The 20,123-nt window shown below is 43.2% G+C and overlaps 1 protein-coding gene across 1 annotated transcript in view; it reads right to left on the bottom strand.

Moving 5' to 3' along the window:
* srcin1b (SRC kinase signaling inhibitor 1b) overlaps positions 1-20,123 on the bottom strand; it is a 123,926-nt gene that overhangs the window by 81,015 nt on the left and 22,788 nt on the right. Inside the window, exon 2 of the mRNA XM_085417081.1 lies at positions 9,171-9,478. Coding sequence (XP_085273207.1) covers positions 9,171-9,455 — 285 coding nt within the window. The 5' untranslated portion in view covers positions 9,456-9,478. The remainder of the gene's footprint in view (positions 1-9,170; positions 9,479-20,123) is intronic.

The following is a 20,123-nucleotide window of genomic DNA, read 5'->3' as shown; positions in this document are numbered from 1 at the left end:
TGGCATCAAAATAAAATTCATGTATCCCAATTTCACTTTCTGACTATTTCTCTCCAAAGAAACTTAATCCTGTCAAGGATTATTTCTCTATATGTAGAGCTTACAACCTCTAACCTCCAGCTGGCTTCACATTTTCAGCTCGGAGGCACTTTTGCGCGCCGGCTTCATAATTACACGTCAGCAGGAGGAAAATAGGCGTTAATGTCACCGTCCTTCTCCCAGGTTCTCGTGTGAATTACAGCAACAGCAACAAACATCTGATAATTGCAAAGTCAAGCACCCATTGTGTTCTAATCTCTGACACGTTCCCATTCGCACCGAGCTGTGTGCTGGGTAATCACCTGCTCGCCACGTTTATTCGCCTTAAATTGGAGTGGCGAAAAGAAAAGAAAAGGAATCCACCGCCAAGTCACTCCACAGATAATTTAATGCACCAACAAGCGGACATTTTTTGGAACATAAAACCTGTCTCATCTAACGCAAACAGGCCCCCTATGCACTGTGACTCGGTGATTACTGCCTGCAATATTTCTCAGTCACTTGAGCTGAAATCCCAAGGCGCACATACACGCTGAGACAGGCAGGACTCGTAGAAAGGAAAGAGAGGGATGAGCAGAGAGAGACGTGCACGCCTGACCTGCATGCCAACTAGCCATCTTTGTGCCCCCGTCACCCCCGCCTCCCTCCCTCACATCACTCTGTTTCCTTCTCCAAGCCCAAACACATCAACACATGTGCACTCCCAGCCTCACACGCGTCCACACATGCATCACTGCGGCACCTCGGACACACCTGACCCTCACCTGACTACATGACAACAACTGGACCCTCCCCTCTAAAAACACACACACACACACACACACACACACACACACAAACACAAACACAAGAGGTGTGTGCACTCATCAGCTCTACCTGGCTTTGCATCCACATACATGAGGAGCACACACACACACACACACCTTTACTTTTACTCCACCACCCTCCTCTCCATCACCTTCCAAGCGTCACAGTCATGGCAGCACCACACAGGAAAAAGAGTGAGTTACCGTTTCTACTTAATGACGGCGCATCCTCCCGCTCCACACGCCTCCCTCTTCCTCCTCCCCCCTCTCCATTTTTTCTCCACTGCGGCTTCTCCGTGTGTGTGTGTGTTGGTGTGTGTGTCTTTCCCTTGCCCCGAGAATCCGCCAGAGTCCCCCCTCGCCGGTGCCCGTAGTAGCGCCTAAGAGGCAGTTAGCACGTCTTCCTACCCCTCCTCCTCCTCACCCTCCTCTTCCTCCTCTCTCTCTCTCTCTCTGTCCTCTTGTGTTTGTCACTCTATCTCGCCCCCCTCCATCCCGGACAGAGACGATAAAACGACCCCTCCCTCCTTGTCGCTCCTTCTCTCTCCCGCTGCTGCCGCCTCTCACTCAGTACAGCGTGTGCCTCCTTCCAAAGCCCAGGCATTGCCAACCATATGATATCACTCAGTTGCCTTATATGGGGAAACGGTGGGTTGCCATGACGACAGCAGACTCCACCTGTTTCTCCATCTCTCTCTCCCTCTCCCTCGGTCCACCCTGTTTCATCAGTAGAAAGAAGGTGTGGTCTGGGTAAATAAACGCAGCACATGGAGGGGGGTGATGTGAGAAGATCAGTTTCAGCCTGTGTTAAATACAGAGCTGGAATCAGGACAGGTAATCAATCAGTCTGTGCATTAGCCGCCCGCCACAGAGCAAAGAGGAGGAAGGACTCCTCTGCTGTAAACAGGGATGACGCCACAGACTGTAGGAGACATTAATAGCACAGCTGCTCATTGCTCAACAGACAAAGTTCATGAGGTCGGGACTAGAATACATCTGAAAGTATTTGTGATATTTTCAGCAATTCTTTGCTTTAGGTGATAATACATAAATGTGCCTGGGCTAAGAGATAGGCTTGGGCATTTGGGAGGGGCACAGAGGACACGTTCTTATAGGTGAGGTGCTTTGGGCATACCCATCTGGCAAGAGAACCAGGAGCAGACACAGGACAGGCTGGAGAGATTGAGTTTGTTGCCCTGGGAATGCCTCAGTGTCCCAGGACAGCTAGAAGTGGTGGGTGGGGAGAGGGAGGCGTGGCTGTCTCTGCTTAAACTGCTGCCCACGCGATCAGATGGATGGATGTACATACGAATACTAAATAACCCGTTCCACACTAATATTATGATACAGTATGCAGACTGGTTCTTTTTGGAAGATATAAGACTGAAGGGGTATTCTCAACGCAACAATCAACTGAGGAGAAGGAAAATACGGAGCATTTGAAAACAATTCAAACATCTGAAAACAACCCAGCTTACTTGGTTTGGAAAATGGTCAGACGCTGACTCTGAAGTTACAGTAAACCACAGACTGTAGATAAAACAAGGGCATGCTTCTGAGCAATGTTCCCTCTAAGCTGCGCGTGTGCACAATTGTGCACTGCTGGCACTGTCTCTGCACACAGAAAATCTGTGTTGCGCACAAAAAAAAATCTAACCTGAATTGAAATTAAAACTTTAACAATTCTGTTTTGCAGTGTTAGTCAGTGACTGGCTGCTCCCGTATGAGATTAGAACAATGCCACCTTACCCCATAGTCCAGCCAATAATGCGATTCACATTCGTATATACTAGGGGTCGGCAACCCTCGGCACGCGTGCCACAGTTGGTACGCGAAGGGTTACCTGATAGCACGACCATAGCTGGATTGGCCATCGGGCATATTGGGCATTTGCTCGGTGGCCCGGTGACTTTTTTTTCTTTGTAACGATATAAACAATTAAAGGTGGTGGATTGGCCAGATGCTGGTCGGAGTGTAAAAATAACTCAGTTGTTTGGTGGTGGCAGTGCTTCCTCAGATTCAGTAACATTGGCAAGTGGTGGAGGCCAGCAGGATGAGAGAAAGGGGAGGCAGGAGGAGAGACCCGAGGCAGCCGCTGGTCCGAGCGTCAGGTGAACTGAACTTCAGGTAAGAAGTTATGACTGCAGTCTATCTGGGTCAGATATAAACCAAGTTTAGGTTTATTTTCATTGTGCTGACTTTTTCGTACTGCGTACTAGCTAGCATGACAGAGTTTCTATACAGCTGGGTGGGTGCTATGTTACTGATAGTGAACTTTATTTTATTCATAAGGTTAGTTAGTAGAGTTGCCAACCATCCCGTAAAAAGACGGAATCATCTCGTATTCAGAGAAAATATTACGCGTTTCGTGTTGAGGTGAAAAGGAACAGTTTGTCCCGAACTTCAGCTAGAATGGAAAAAGACACAAAGCTGGATTTATTCTGTTGTTACGCTGCAGCTGCCTCTTCTCCTCTCATTCTCTCCTCCTCCCTCTCCTGTTGCTACTTCAATCATGAAACTGATTAATGATCAGCTGATCGGCTTTCCTCTCTTGTTTGTTTATCCCACTTTGCGCCAGAAAGAGGAAACGGTGGATGTGGCGCTAAACAACAGCAGCACGTTTAAGCTTAATCAACTGTTGTTAGAATTTATTTAATATTAATTTCTAGTATCAGCTGATGTTTGCTGGAGCCACAGCTGTAAAAGCTGCTGGTCATGATGTCGGTTTGGATATGTGGTGAGAGGGAAACATGAAGATGAAACCAGGAGATGTCCTTACTGAATCATCAGAGCTGAACAGGTGATGGAGAAACAGGTTTACCTTTTAGGTGACATAAATGAGTTGAAGGGGAGTTATGAACTGTTTCTGAGAGACAAATAACACCAGGATCCTTTTTTTTATGTAGCTGACAGCTGGTAACTGTGCAGGGGTGGATCTAGCAAAGTGCTGCCAGGGGGGCAGGTAGGGAAACAGGGAAAAGGGGGGCACAAGGAAATAGTTTTCTTTCTTATTCTCATTTAAAATGTCTCACTTTTATTAAATAATTATCTGAAGCTTACAACCAAAGTTTTTATCTGATGTAAAATGTATAGAAATCATACATATACCAACAAGACTGTACATCACTGTCACAACAGTGTCTGTTTTCATTCAAAGGCTTTATGGCTTTTCCTATAATACCTGGGGGGCCGGGCCGATTTTTTGTCCCAGTCCAGTCCTGACCAAACTGTTAGACACCATGAGGTGACTGCTGAGTGTTACAGGTGTTACAGCAGTGATACATCTGCTGCTGTCAGGCCTGCAGGTATCAGGCTGTTGTTGTCCTTCATCTCATAGTGGACAGAAATTATTTTTAGGAGTGGCACAAATAATTTGATGCAGAACAGCTGATTGTTCTGTAAATAGTTTGAAATGTTTATTTTAAAAAAAACGCCTTGGCTGCATTTTTAGGTAAACAGCTGCAAAAAACTTTGTTTGCATAACTCAGTTACTTTTTTGAAGAAGTAACTATATAATTAATTGCCCAACATTGGTCAATATATACTGTATTTTGCAGAGTTACAGACTCTCTCCCAGACCACAGACTCATAATACAAGTCAGAGCTTTATAAAAAAATAAAAAATAAAAAAAAAAGAAAGTTGTGTTTTCAAAATTGGAGTTCAAGTTATTTTTACTTCCAATGGTGTTAACATGCTACACAGGTCATGAACAAGTTTTTTTTTACCTTTTCATTGTAAGTGGGCTAAAGCAGTTAATTAAAAAATAAATGTAAATGCTGTAATTTGATTATTTTAATAAACCATGTATCTTGGATGGATTGGATGCTGGCGTGACCACAGTGCACACGTCTGCTGTTGCTCACAGTGGTCCAAGGGACGCTCAGGGAGTTTGTGTGTTCGCTCAGACACGTGAAAAATTAGAGGGAACATTGCTTCTGAGTCTCAAAAGTCAAGCCCATCCAGAATTACCTTAACTCATTCACTGCCATTGACGTCTATAGCCGTCAATTGCAGTGCATGAGTCAATGGGTTTAACTCATTCACTGCCAATGGCTGGCAGTGAATGAGTTAATAACACATTCTTTCTCATGGCTAGCAGGGCGGTGATCGGTCCGGTTGCAAAAAGTGATCAGACTTTATAGAAGTCTATGGGAAAACTATGAATCTTTGACCTCAGGAAACACTTTTGTTTATGGGCTCAATCACTTCTTTCATATCTTCTTGAATAAAACACTAAAGCAGGCGGCGCTTATTGTCCAACAACTTGTGAATATCAAGTTGTTAGCCATTTTTTTGTAATCAGATGAGGATGTTTTATGGTCAGATGCAGCTTTCATCACGCCGTTATATACCAAGTGCCTTCATCCAATGGGAACACTGGATGCAGAGAGATAACAGTCCAAGTTCAGAGACAAAGGAAGCCTATGTAAAGATGTTTGATGGTCAACAACCAGGTTGGTCTTTGCTGTTTTGTTACAACCGCCGGCGTGGCTCATTCACAAACTGGGTTATAGTGTTGGTAGGTGGGATCGTCATTCCCAAACCATCATTTATTAATAAGGAGGGATATTGTTGTGAAGGGATTTTTTTCTTTTCTTTCATTTCTCTCCTGAAGGTTTTTATAAAAACCACAATGTTTTTCCAATTCTAACCGAGTTTTAGTCTCTAAAGCACTAAAAAGAAGTGAAAGAAAAGCTAAAATTGGCAAGTGAAAGAAATGCCAAACAACGTGGAAAGTAAATGTTCTGATGGGATGGACAAACCTGCAACTGATGTCACCACCAGCCTTCAAAGCTCCAAATGCAGACTTTGGCCTATATAATAATCCTGTTTGGGGTAAAATGCACCCGTTTGCTGCAGAAAAATAATGTGTTGAAACTGACAGCACTATCTCAGTAATTCCAGAACTCGGTGCAGGAATGTCTTCTGTATAACTAGGACACACTAGAGCCTTTGACAAATCTGCACATTTTTTCCCCATAAGAATGAGGACAGCCTGACCTTAACTTGGGGGTTCAACAAGCACTTTGGATTCTGGCTCTCCTTTATATGTTGGAGCTTTCTTTAAACAACAGCCGGTCAGAGCGACTCGGCTTGCAGTGAGTTGTACCCTACCTGGATTTGCCCTCATTTCTCCTGCACAGAAAACCAAAGTTAGGCCAAGTCCAGTTCTGTGACCCTGGAAAAGCATCTCATGAAACCCAGAGACATTCGCCAGTGTGTGAATGTGTGTGTGAATGGGTGAATGACTGAATGTAGTGTAAAGCGCTTTGGGGTCCTATGGACTAGAAAAGCGCTATACAAATGCAGGCCATTTACCATTTTAGTCCCTCTGACTTTCTCTCAGGCAACAGATCCAGGTCAGCTCAGCTGACCATTTGTATGAGTCATTCAGGCTTCTTCCTTCACTAATAAGGTACAGCATCACACTGGTTGGCACCAGGATTGAGTACAGAAGGATCTTTTTAAAGTTTACATGACGATGTGTCCTGACAAAGGACTAAATTTATTGGATCTATTGCTTTTATAACTTAGAGAAACCTTGGGTGCTAATAAAGATAAATGCAAAAAAAAGTCAAGATGGAAGTGAAATAAACTGTAGTTCCTCTAATGGCCAGCAGAGGTTTTCTGGAAAACCAAAATAAACCCCAAGTTAAAATTTTCAACTTTACATCCCTAAAAGTATGTTTGGTCTCTATAGATAGTGTACATGTTCCAGCCACCAGGGGTAAAAATCAGAAAACTGATAAATGAATCTATTCATGACACAAATGACACAAATGACCTTACAGACTATGAAAAATGGACATAGCAACGTGACATGACACACTGTAAAGTTGTACATTTTAACATTTTAAGTCTGTCGGGATTGACTCGTTTTTGAAACCAGACTCAAGTGGCCATTAGAGGAACGGCGGTTTTTCTTTATTTTTGTAGCCCCGGCAGGTGCTGTTTGCTCCAGCCCCGCATTTTAGATATGACATCATCTCCTTCTGAGAAAGACTGAAAATAAGCCCCTATGGCTGAATGTTATTCCCTAAAGCCGAACAGAGAAGAGCTGCAGCAGACCATCTGTCACAGGTATCAAATGAGAGCATGCGTTGATGGATGGCAGAGTGAAGCTGAGAATATGAAGCAAAGAAAAAAAAGACAGAGCAAAGGGAGGGAGGAGATTTGATGAAGGGAGGTGTCTCACATTTTGACATTCGCTCGCTGTCTCACTTCAATTCTTTTCTCCATATTCTATTGCTGACGTTTTTCAGGTAATAACCGCTGAGAAGGTGGCCATTTCTGGCCCAGCGAGCAGGTCGTAAACATGCCTCCACTGCATCCGTGTGTCTAAAGCCCCAGAGGCGTCTCGCCACATAATGCTCTTGTTTGGGTTTGCAGGCCCGCTGATGTGCTGCTATTATCTCTCAGGAAGAAAATGTTCACATGTAGAAGCCGACAGCCCTCGGAGAGCACTCTTACCTCCCCCGAGGATGCACCCCCCTCTAGATTTGTATAAAACTGTGGATGTGGCTCTGTGTCATAATCCATACACGATATGAGCTTTTATTGATCAAATTAGGACTTCATAAGGAAACAAGTCCTTACTGGGAGGTTCTAAAACCACTGAATCAGTCCTAGTTCAATCCTAGAAATCTGTTGACCAATTAAAATGTTGCACAGGACCAGAAAACCATCAATAACTTTAACAGATGATGTATTTTTGTTCCCTATGACCACCAATTATTTTGCTTTTTGTACTGAATTCATTTACTTTTTCTGATCTGTTCGCGTAGGGGCTGGCTACATGGATGAAAGTCACTGTCAAACTAATTTTATTCCAATGTCTTATATATTTCCTTTCATATGATATGGATATGTATGGATATATTTATGATTTGAATTGTGACATGCTGCCCTGTCAGCGATACCGAACACATTTGCTGGGAGCAGAGGCAGAGGATATCATCCTCTTTTCTTTTTGCAGACAATCCTTGCCTCCTGACTTCATCAAACGTGACCTCTAGCTTGCGCTGGGGCGATTTGGAGCAGCCAAGTGTGAAGCACATGGAAAGAGAATTAGCCCCTCTGAGTCTGAGCTGTGATTCTCCACTGGAAAGGGCTGGATTGCCCTCTCCTGCCTGGAGTATCTCTGGTTTACAAGTGAGAAGTGAGTGGAGCGGGACACTGACAGATGTATTTGCACAGCTTCTGCAGTGGTGTGGATGCTGTATCAGTCTGCTGTGGTAATGAGAGGAAGTTGTGAAACACAAACAGCCATGTTCCTGCCCTCGTCTATGGCCACAAGCTGTGCGTGCCAAAAGAGTAGGATCGTGGCAGAAATGAGCTTCCTCCAAAGGCTGTCTGGGCTCTCCCTTAGAGACAGGGTGAGCAGCTCCTTCAGGAGAGGCTCGGAGTAGAGCTGCTACACAAAATCGAAAGGAGCCGGAGGAGGTGGGTTTGAGCATACTAGGTGAAGTATACGGTGTCGATTTAATTAGTCCCCCACCAAGGCAGCAGAGCAAACCTTAACTGACCCTTTGTATAGTTTTATACAGGAGAAGGTAAAAATAAATATCGAATTTCTGTCTTCTGAATTTAAACACACGATCTCTGAGTAAAAACGATTGGTAGATTGGATGGTCGGAGTTAAAAAAAATGGAGTCATGTTTAAGTTGTTGAATTGAGTTGGATTGATAAATGACTTTTATTAAAGTGACAGGGCAGTAAAATCTGGTTTCAGGTGGTTTTTGTTGATTTCAGAATTCTAGTTTTTATTCTTATAATGTGTTTTTTTTTCACGCCTGGTTTATTTTCATTTTAGTTAACTCCAATAACCTCAGCTGTTGTCATCAGTGACAAGACAGAAGCTCACAGTGAAAGCAAAGTGTCTACTGTGACTTAAAAAACCTGCCATTTGAGTTCCCTTCATCATTTTGCGTATGCACGCTGCCTTCTGTAGGTATTCTCGCAGGACTGTTCGCTCGATTTCCTGACAAACTATAAAAGAAACCACATAAACTGCAGCCGACTGATTAGAAACTTCTTTCCGCCTGCTAAGATAAACAGTATGAGTCACGATGAAGGTGGTGTATCCTGCACCAATCGTCCTCAGGAGGATTGATGGAAACAGGAAAATAATCCCACCTTCTATTTTTATGGAAATTGGGAGTGAATGCGAGAGATTTAGCTCATTATAAGTAGAATTAACAAGGATTAAAGTGCCAAGACCACCACTGCTGCAGTTATAATTACTCATGTCACAAAGGGAAGTATTCGTCCGCTCATTGTTTCTTTTTGGTTTGTTCACATCAGAGCAGAAAGTGTGAAAGTACCTGTCGGCCCGCAGCGGGGGAGCCCTGTGACATGCTGCTGGGGCTGTTGGAGAACTTGTTTTTCTGGAGGTCCATGATGGCGTCTCGCTGACGCTCTATGTCAGCCTTGTGGATGCTGTTCAGGGCCTCCAGGCTCTTGGCGGCCACAGAGTTGTGCCGGCGGTCCAGCGAGGACGACGTGAAGCCCCCGTTGCTGTTGTCGGGGAACCGTCGGGCCCCGCGGCCACCAGTGGCAGCCAGGGTGTGGTAATCCCGGGGGAACTCGGCATCGCCGGCAGAGATCATGGGACCCTTTCTCTTCTCTCGACCTGCAGCCAGAAGATGGAAGGGAGGGGAATTTAAAGAGTGAATGGTGAGACAGTGAAAAATGTCTTTGGTAACAAGATCATGTCTTACGATGAAATCTGAAAACAGTGGCATGATTTTCAGGCTCATGTGCACCAGTACACACGATACCACAGGAAAAGCAGCTGCACGAGAGAGAAACTCACTTGAAATTGGACTCATTCCATCTCAGTTCATCAACATTTTAAAACATTTCCCACCTGACCATCACAGATTTACCTAAAAAAATCATTAGTTCTTGATTAGTTGATAATTAAAGCTAATGGGATTTTAGCATTTTGGGGGGAATGACAACAGGAGCCTGAATCTTTGTTTTATTCTGGCCATCTTTCCCAACCAAGTCTGTGATGGTCAGGTGGGAGCCATCGGATGAACTGGCACGGATTCATCCCTTTACACCCGAACAGATATTTGAACTCGGAGGTTAATAGCTGCTTAAAAACAATGCAAAAGATTTAGCAACAAAATAGCAGTCAATATGCATTATGTCCGCTGTGTCATGTGTTGCACGCAACCACCTGTATGTTATCATTCATAAGGTTATTCTTGTCTCGCTTACTGAATTGCATTCATCAAAAATGTGTGGGAAGTTATTGTTTTAGGTCTTAAGATTCTTTCCATCTGTCCCAAACAGCAGATCAGTAAGAACTCCACAAATTTAAGGCCATTTCTGTGTTTAATTGTTATTGCTCATGATTCTTGGAAAGTACACTCTTATGAAAGAGATTTTTGATTTTAATGTAATAAAAATTAAATGTAATAAATGTAATTTGTTATTCCACCATTCGAGCTTTCATTCCATGAGCATTATAAGACTCCAGTAGCATGTACTGTACATGCTGTTTATAGTCAGCTGGTAAAAGAATGGACAGGCAGATGTGCTTTAATCTGCTCATTGGGCTGTGAGTGAATGAGGTGGTTATCTCTGATATCACTGATCCAACTGTCTAAACATGCTGTAGTTAATAGTTTGGACCTTGAGGCTTGTCAGCAGTGAGTGTTAATGTGAGGGCCAACGATGATACTGCAGTAACAGCCATAAAAACTCACTTTGTCCTTCAGCAACCTGCACAGTACACAACAAAACACTCTGTTCTCTCCCCCTATACACACACACACACACACACACACACACACACACACACACTGCTGTCGTTCTGTTACACAAACACACCTCAGGCAAAATACCCCGTGTGAAAACAGTGGGAACATCTGTCTATTCCAACAACTGCAACTATCCCAGGAACCCAGAGGCGAAAGAAAAAACTGTCGAACAGCAAAATCTCTCGCTATCACATGACAGCAGCGCTGCCTCACACACGTGTCAAAGTCTGTCAAGGAAACAGTGACATGAATGGGAATGAAGTCTCCGTGCATGGGGAACAGTTTAGTGCCCCCTTGTGACCGCTGACACATAAAGCACGGCTGGCCTCGTGGAGGTGATCCGTTACAGTCGGCGCGCTGTTTGCATGAGTGAACAGGCTTAGTTTCATTATTTATGCACAAGTTATAAGGAGACACAGAAAGGAAAATAATGTGCAGGGAGAGGATAAGGAACAGGATACACCTGACTTACTAATGTGCTCATTGAGTTTATGACCCGGACCACATGTTTTGAAATGTTTGGTAAGAGGATGAAGCAGAAATATTTCACTCTCCTGCACAGTATATAAATAAAAAGGTTCATTTGTGGAAATTGTTTCTAATTTCAACCTTTACTGCAAACCCTGTCAGAGTATTTCATTTTTAGCTTTTGGCTTTGAGGTCTTGGCCTTTTTTTGTGCCAAAGAAAATCATCAATCACATGAAAGAGGATTGAGGGAATATATCTGCTCTGCCACCTTAACAGAGAGCACAGCACTGACAGTCAGGTTTCAGTTATAAAAGTGAAGTTAATCAATAAAAGAATCCACTTGTTGGCAAAATTCTTCAACTGAAAGGCTTCGCTTAGATAGCTGCTGTTCTTCGAGGGCCATACTGCATAACAAAGAGCAGCTGATGATGAAGGGTTGAGGTGGGAGGTTCATCCCCAGGATGGATCCATTGCAGGTTTGTGATGATTTACATTAAAAGAAATAAGTAAAGGAAGCTCTGGGGAATAAATTTGACTTAGTCATGGTCAGAAATAGAGAGATCATCAGTGAAACTTCAGAAATGTCAAAATTCTGCAGTAAAATAGCTGCTCGATGGTTATTTTGACAATTCAAGAAAATTCAAGCTGCTGATGGGATTTTTCTAATGAATGGCATCAGGGTAAACTCTCAGATTTTGGTGCTTGTTTCCACTTTTAAGGGATAGCAGCTCTGTGCTGTGCATGATGAAAGTGTTTAAACCCTCTAAAGAGAGAGAGAGAGGAAGAAAGTAAACAGCAGCAGCACTGCAGGAGGATCTGATAAAACACAGCAAGGACGCTGACCCCGTGGTATTTGAATCAAATACAGAGCTTCAATCTGATCAGAGGTTATCTGTTGAGTTTTCAGCCACATCCCCTGACTTTATTCTGCAGCTAATGGGAGTGGGAGTGATGCATCGAGACACACAGGCACATAATGTACCGGCGGTGGACTACAAACAAACTGTAAATTACAGGCCCTGTAGTGTAGCGTTCGACGGCCGGAGCCTCTGTGCATTATTGATCTGTCCCGTCGGGTCCTCTTATTGACCTGCCGAGCAGCACAGATGCACTAAAGCAAGACTTTTGACTTTATAAACTCAAAGTTAAGAAACTGTCATATAGCTTGAAGCTACAGATGCCCTTGCATGTATAATTTATGCTTATTTTATTAGAAATCCATCTAAAGCTGCATAATGATAGTGCCATGCTGAGTAAACACCACTCAGAAAGTTCCCATGGTGTTCAAAGTTCCACGGTTCTGGAAATGGTCGGGGTCGGGGTGTGCATCACCATGACTCGTCTGCATTCGCGCCTGTGAATCCGAAATGTTGCCAGTCTGTGGATTCAGCCTGGCAACAGAAATATTTGTAGCTGTACTGTCTGAAAGAAAAGCGTCCGAGGTGGTCACAGATGTAATTCTTCAGCAACATACCGGTGTGTATCCATGGCAGGAAAGAAAAGAAGGTTATAAAACAGAGGCAGTGGGGGTGGGGGGATCAGGAGAGACGGAGGGAATGTCGAGACAGGGGCTTGTCACTTTAAATTATGTGAAGCCTTCTGCAAACACAATATGCAGTAAAGGGGGAGGTGATGGGAGTTTGTATGTGGGGCAAAGAGACGCTGTATCTTACCAGGCTGAGCACTGCTGGTCATCTGCTGCAATACCTGCTGGGATTTACTGTACAGTAACTGTGTTACAGTGATGGTGCAACAACATCTGTCCCACATTTCAGCGTGACTTATTCGGTCCAGCCGTTTGGTGAAAATGTGAACTCGACATGCAAACAAATACACACAATCACAACTGGGAGCTGCCCAGTAAAACCAGTGTTCAGCTGGGGGCAGTGGGCAATAACAGCCGATCCTTTTTCCAGTCATACGATTCTCTTTTGTCCCAGTTTTGTTCAGTTGTCTTTACTTATAAAATTTGATTTGTTTCCTAAATGAAGAAAAAAGATGTGAAACGATCTGATTGTGTGATTGTCGAGATTAGATTTGTTCCTCTGGAAAGAGTTTCAGTTTGATGACAATTGTGTTACAGAAGCAATCAACTCCAAACTAAGCTTTAATTATTTTTTTTAATTCCTCCAAACTTCAGTCTTTACAGATCAGGCCTGCTATAATATCAGATTTATTTTTTAATCGGAGAACAAAAGCGCAGTGACTCAATCACAAAATGTAGACACACTTGGTAGTCGGTGCTCAGAGTACAACAGTAAAGCTTAACAGCTAAAATTAGTTCAGACCAAGCAGCAACCTCCAGGGCTGAAAGTGAAGCTAGTGCTGCCAAATGTGCAGTTCCTCCAACGGCCATTGGAGGCTCCAAAAATGAGTCTCATGCTAACGTGTCCAAACTTACAGCAGAACAAACGTGTTTAGAGCCTGCTGCAAGATACACATTTCACCTCTGTGGAAGGTTCATTCCTTTATGAAAATGATACAGACCCCAAAGTACATTATCCAAACTGTATTTAGAGATCTGGCCCGTTTAGCAGGTGTCCACATGCAGGTAGTTGTAACCCATCGCTGTCTGCTAGGCCTCATCCACTACTCTGAGTCACTGAACTGCACCTCTCGACTCTCTGCGTGTGTTTATTAATTCATTACTCAGCACTGGCAAGCAGATATGTGTGTCCAAGTCCAAGAGTAAGTCTATAAAGCCAAAGAAATCCAACAGAAGTTACACAAGGAAACAGAGAAAGAACACAAACAGTTGCTGTAACAAAAGACAAAGGGAAGACAACACCATTTATACTCCCACACTGAGGGCTAATCAAAAGAATTAGACAAGGCTGGGAGGAAATGAGACACAGGTGCACAATCAATAAAACCACAGGGAGGAAGTAAAACTGGATACAAGACACAGACGGCAACTAACTATCAAAGTAAAACAGGAAGAAGGTAACAGTAACTCGGGAAACTCAGACGCAAAAACAAACTTGATACAGGAAAAGACACAAAAAGAAAACAGTGGGAAGGACTGAGGAAAATATTAAACTCTATTAACTGGAATTAAGAACTCTTAATGGCAAAATCACTGGACATCCCACATCTCATAAATGCAGTTTCTGCACTCTGGTTAGTGCTAAATTATCTCAGATTAGGGATGTGAGAGAGAAATGATTTGGATAACTGATGCAGTACTTATCAGATGTTGGGACACCACCTTCAACTAGCCCTCAACAGATGGCTTCTCCCCCTCCTCTCTGTCTTTGGCAGGAGATGCAAAGCTGTTGGGTGGAAGACAGTTGCAGAAACCTGATATTCCCACACCTCTACTCATTCCAGTGTAAGGTCCTGCTGGGAAAACATGGTTATCTGAATGTTACTACCACACACCTGAACATTGCGGCTAGGGATGGGTATCGAAAACCGGTTCTTGTTGAGAACCGGTTCCCACTGTTTCAATTCCTTGGAATCGTTCGCCACTTTTAAAAACGATTCCCTTATCGATTCCAATCGCCCCGAATGACGTCATCACGTTGAGTAGCGTCTTTTACCCAGTAGGAAACACGGCGCCTGAGCGGCACAAACGCTCAAAAGTTTGGTTACACTTTATGAGAAAGGATGACAACAGGGCAACGTGCAATACTTGCAAAGTAGAGATTTCATCAAAGGGAGGAAACACTACGAATATGCAAAAGCATTTGCTCAAAAAACACGCGATTGCTTTCAACGAATGTCGTGTTTTTGATCCGCTCCGGACTAGCGAAGCTCAACCCAGCAGCAGCGGTAGCGTTTCCACGTCCTCTCCCGTTAATACTGCAGGTAACTAATCAATTAGCATTGCACATTATGTTAGCGCGATTTACCTTATTACAAAACCTGCTATTACTGTGCGTTGCATTTAGATAACCATGATGAGAGAGACAGAGTCTGGCTGGCTCAGATGCTGGCAGTTCTCGCTGCAGTCTACCGGTAGCGTCTCCTTTCAGGCCAGGATAGACGAATGTCACCCAGCAGTGTCTAAGTTTGTGGTCAAAGGCTTGGACCCATTTGCCACAGCAGATGCCCCCGATTTCACTTTGGTAAGTGAATGTGTTTAATTGTAGGCAGGGACATTACTGGATATTCTTGTGTAATTGCTACAGAATAATTTATGTTAAACTTTGTTATTGCTACAGGAGAATATTTATTTTATTATTTTACATATACATTTTTTTCCTGGGGACCCTGTGACACCCCATTGAAGAGCCGTAGGCTGTGAATCTCTTAAGATCTCACTGTTGGGTTTGTAAGGCCATGTTACTCCTAAATTTCTATCTTGTTCAAAGAGAAGATATAAAACACAGTTCTAAGCTAATCGACTTTAGTGTTCTCCTTTTTAAAAAAAAAAGAATCGATAAGGAATCGAATCGTTAAACAGAATCGAAAATGGAATCGGAATCGTTAAAATCTTATCAATACCCATCCCTAATTGCGGCTGCCAAACATCACCCCATGGTAACAGCCCTCCCTGATGGCAGGAAGTGCCTTCAGGAGCGCCTCCAGAACAGGTCAAGGAGGCCAAAATTCTCCAAATTCACAGCCAGTTGTGGAAAATGTTTCCTTTTGTGTTTCTCTGAAGAAAATGCAATGGTTTTAATGCTATCATCTACATACATGAATGAGCCATTTCATTAGGTACACCTGTTCAACTGCTCGCTAATGCAAGTATGTCATGAGCCAATCACATGGCAGGAATTTGATGCATTTAGTTAGATGCATGAGTTCATTTTATTGAAATGGCCTCCACAGTCCCCAGACCTCAATCGAACAGAGCACCGTTGGCATGCAGAGGAATGAGAGTTTCACATCACAGGTGTACAGCTGATTAATCTGCAACAACTGTGCAATGTTTTCATGTGAACATGGAATTTCTCCAGCACCTTGTTGAATCTGTGCCACAGAGAACAAAGGCAGCTCCAGAGACACCAGGGGGTCTCAAGATGTACCTAAAAAGTGTTGGGTGAGTCTATATTTCAGAGGCATTTCCAAAGTTTCCATTTGGGTGATGCGGTGGGGACTGAGTCAGGGGATCCCACAGGAAATCAGATAATTTGATTAGAAATAAATAAAACAGAGGATAAACCTGACATTGAAAGAGAGGCCCTCTTTGGACATGCACCTGCATATATTAACTGAATTTATTCACCGGTGATATACTAATTGAGCACCGTGTCTTGTTTTATCTGTAATGAGTGCTGGATTACATAATTCTTACATAACTGAATGAACTGACGGCCCCTCTGGGCTCCTTCGACTGGTTTTGAAGCCCTGGCAAAACTTTGCCACCTCCTACCGATGACAGATTTTAATGGCTGACCTTTGCTCATCAGATCTCCTTTTAAAAAAGCATCTCTGAACATGCTGACATTTTCCGTTTGAGCCTCAGTTTTACTGCATACTGATTTCAGGTGAATTTATTCCAGTCCTCCCTCTAGTATCTCATTTGTTTAGTAAATTCAAGTAGGCAAATGTTCACATAAAACCCAGAGCAGCTCGTGTTACTTAAATCATGGCATTACTCATCCGTGTGTAAAGCAGCTACAGCCCTGCATGGTGTTTTTTCTCCTTAACTCCACCATGCTATTATTGCTCCTGGTGATGGTTAATGGGCTGCCACCTCCTCCCAGCTTGCTACTGGCACCACCTTTGTTATTACGGCTCTTCAGCTGTTATCGGTGCTGCCAGTCCATCTGATGAATTGCCCTTGAATTGTTTTATTTTACTCACATTGCTGAATCTTTAAAGTTGACACCAGGGGCGGAGCGGGGGGGTGGCTTACGGGGCTTAAGCCCGGGTTGTTTTGTCAGAAGCCCGGGGTATTTTGGAGTGTAATTTTTTCATAGTTAGATGCCTGGCTGACAACTGTATAAAACAAAAAGTACACACAATATTCGAAGCACATAGTGCACACTGTGGGAATTTACGACTGTGCGTGAATCCCCCCCTGATATTGGTATGATCCAAGCTCAGGCACTAAGCGACTGAGCGAGGGGGCGGGGCAGCTGCTGCCCGTGAGTGCGCTGTTGGAGAGACGGAGCCAGCCATACTAAGGAGAGCTTAAGTTTGAGCAGGTACCAAAGCAAATCATTCGTACCGTACAAATAATGTAAATATGACGGTGCATCACGAAAGATTGATATCAAACTGATCACTTGACCAATATTACGTTACTTGCTCTTCAAGTGAATCAACAAATGGCAAAATGAAAAGCCGAACAAATGCTATTTTTTTTAGAGAGTCTTAGCTTACGTGTGTTTATTTCATATTTTCAGTTCTTACCCTCCCCGACTAAATCGGTTTCAGTTATGTACTGAAACATAAGAATGGACATTCGAGGGTTCTTTCAAAGAAAAAACTCAGGTAAATGTTATTTTATATATTATGTTTTGTATGTTGTTCAGTATATTTCTATGCAAAACAAGAGGGGTTTCAGTACACAGCAGGATATTCACATTTGTAACCAGATATTTACATACACTTTAGGGAGAAAACATAAAACATTTTTACTGTACAACATCAATTTAGAGTAAATTTTTGTTTTAGATAAATATTGAAATATATTTTGAATTAGTTAAATTTCAGAATAAAGAGAGACAGAGCTATTTTTATCACTTTCATCAAATTTAGGAGTACATGTACACTAAATTTATTGTTAATTAATAAGAAAACTCCAGACGATTCCATTCTGAGCTGAAGAAGCTTCTGATAGGTTAGTAGAGTCCATGTGAGTAAATTGGTGGCACACCTGTGGATGCATATAAGGCAAAACACAGAGCCTGTTTCTTTGACATGGGAAAATCAAGAGATATCAACCAAAACACCAGGAAAAGAACTGTGGAGCTCCATAAGTGTGGCTCAAGTTTGAATACAATTTGGTGCCATTTGCAATTAAGAAATACAGATAGTTTCTCTCTTTACTCTTAAAGTTAACAAATATGTTTTTATATTTATCAATCTAACAAAATAAACATTTAGTCTGATTTGATGTTACAATTAAAAAAGTGTTTTTATCTGAAGAGTAAATATCTGGTTTCAACTGTATATTTGATGATTGTCAGCACAAAGAGGGAGAGAGAGGAGAACGAGGACAGAACAGATGAACAAGAGCAGGTGAGACACACATGTTAGTCAAATGGTTGTTTACCAAAAGTATCACCGTATCATAGGTCCTCATGTATCTCGTACCTAGTGTTTCTTTTTAGGTTTGTTATTTTTCAAATTCTGTATTTATTAAGTTATGCAGGCTTGTTTGCACAACAAGGCTAAATAATTATATAAACTTTTCTCAATCTAAATAGTGGACTTTGGTAGAATTAAAAAATAAGTGTAGTGCAGGTCTATGATGATTTTTAGTGCTATCATCTAGTTCTGATTCTGGTTCTGTCTTGGTTAAGTCCTCAGTAGTCCTGATTTTGAACTGTTGTAGTCCTGTTTTAATTCTGGATCAGTTCTGGGTCTGGTTGAATTGGGGTTTAGTCCTCGTGTCTTGATACAGCCCTGACCTTGTTCTGCCTTGCTGCTTAATTAAAAAACTAGTTTAAGGTGTCCTGCACATGTGATATATATTTTTCCCTATATGAAGTCATTCTTTTTTGAACAGAGCCTATTAATCTTTCAGTCATTTCTACACCCCCCCCCCCCCCCCCCCAAAAAAAAAAAAAAAAAAAATCCCACATGCATACTACCCTTTGGGCTAAGCCCCGGGTGTTTCAAATGTCTGGCTCCGCCTCTGGTTGACACTGATGTCACTGTCATATTTCTGCCTTGCTTGCATGGATGCAAACCCGTGTACAAGCCCACTGAGGATAATTCCAAGGAATTACCTCCATTTATCAAAACCAAGCCTAAACTTGGACTCGAATATTCTGGCCTTCCATATCAAGATCATAAATCCCTCTGTCCCCTTAAACTATTAAATTGTCTGTTTCATTCTCTACTGGATGCTAATAATGCAAACTCACAGAACAAGATGTTTGTTCCTCCCACACATGCTTATACAAAGTTGCCATGCTGACCTCCCTGCATGATTCATTCTTCTGTGTTCATTAGAGTTGAGGGGAGACTAAAAAGCCAGAGAATGATTGTGATTGGGCCACTGATGCCATATTTCAGCTGTCGGGAACACATTCCAAAACCTGCTCAAGGCTGCGTCCAAACATTTCTCATTACTAGCCTCTAAATGTGTAAAAGTGTGTGTCAGCAGCACAGCCTTGGCCACTGCTGGCCAAAGAGTCTGACAGAGGCCATTTGTTAGCTTTATGGTTTCATTGGGCGGAGGTCTAATCATTCATACTCGTCTGTGCTTCACTCAGATTTACTTCAGATTATTTTTGCTCCCTGAATGTTGGATTTAGAAGCCGGAGTTTGTTACAGCAGTACAGGGTGATGACACTGCTGTGTGTAACAGCCCTCGCATTAACAATGAATCAGCAGTCGTAGTCTAGTAACGCAGTATACAGCTACAGGAGGAAGGTGGAGCAGAAGTTGGAGAGGAACAATATGAGGGAGGTCTGGAATGGTGTGAAAACCATCACAGGCCACAACACCAAGAAAAGCACAGTGGGGGGGACTGTGGAGAAGGCAAACGAACTCAACAACTTCTTCAACAGGTTTGACCAGCCCACAACCCCCCCACCCTCACCCTCACCTTCACTACAGAGTCCTCTCCCCACTCTCCTGCCTCCCTCGCTTCCCCCCCTTCCTGACACCATGACACCCCCCTCCTCCAATCCCTCTCTCAGCAGCAAGACATCTCCCCCCCTCCCCTCCTCCCAAACATCTCCCAGTGTCACAGTGGATCAGGTCAGGAGGCAACTGAGGAAGCTTCGCCCCAGAAAGGCAGCAGGCCCAGACAAGGTGTGTCCTAGGATGCTTAAGGCGTGTGCTGCTGAACTTGGGGAGCCGCTACAACGAGTCTTCAACCTCAGTCTGCGACTGGGGAGAGTGCCCGCCCTATGGAAGACATCCTGCATCGTCCCGGTCCCCAAAAAGAACCGGCCCAATGA

The sequence above is a fragment of the Rhamphochromis longiceps genome, linkage group LG8 (genome assembly GCF_057381845.1).
Source record: "Rhamphochromis longiceps isolate RC_006_pf linkage group LG8, R_longiceps_female_GT1.1, whole genome shotgun sequence".
Classification (NCBI taxonomy): Eukaryota; Metazoa; Chordata; class Actinopteri; order Cichliformes; family Cichlidae; genus Rhamphochromis; species Rhamphochromis longiceps.
This window is presented reverse-complemented; position numbering and strand designations above follow the sequence as displayed.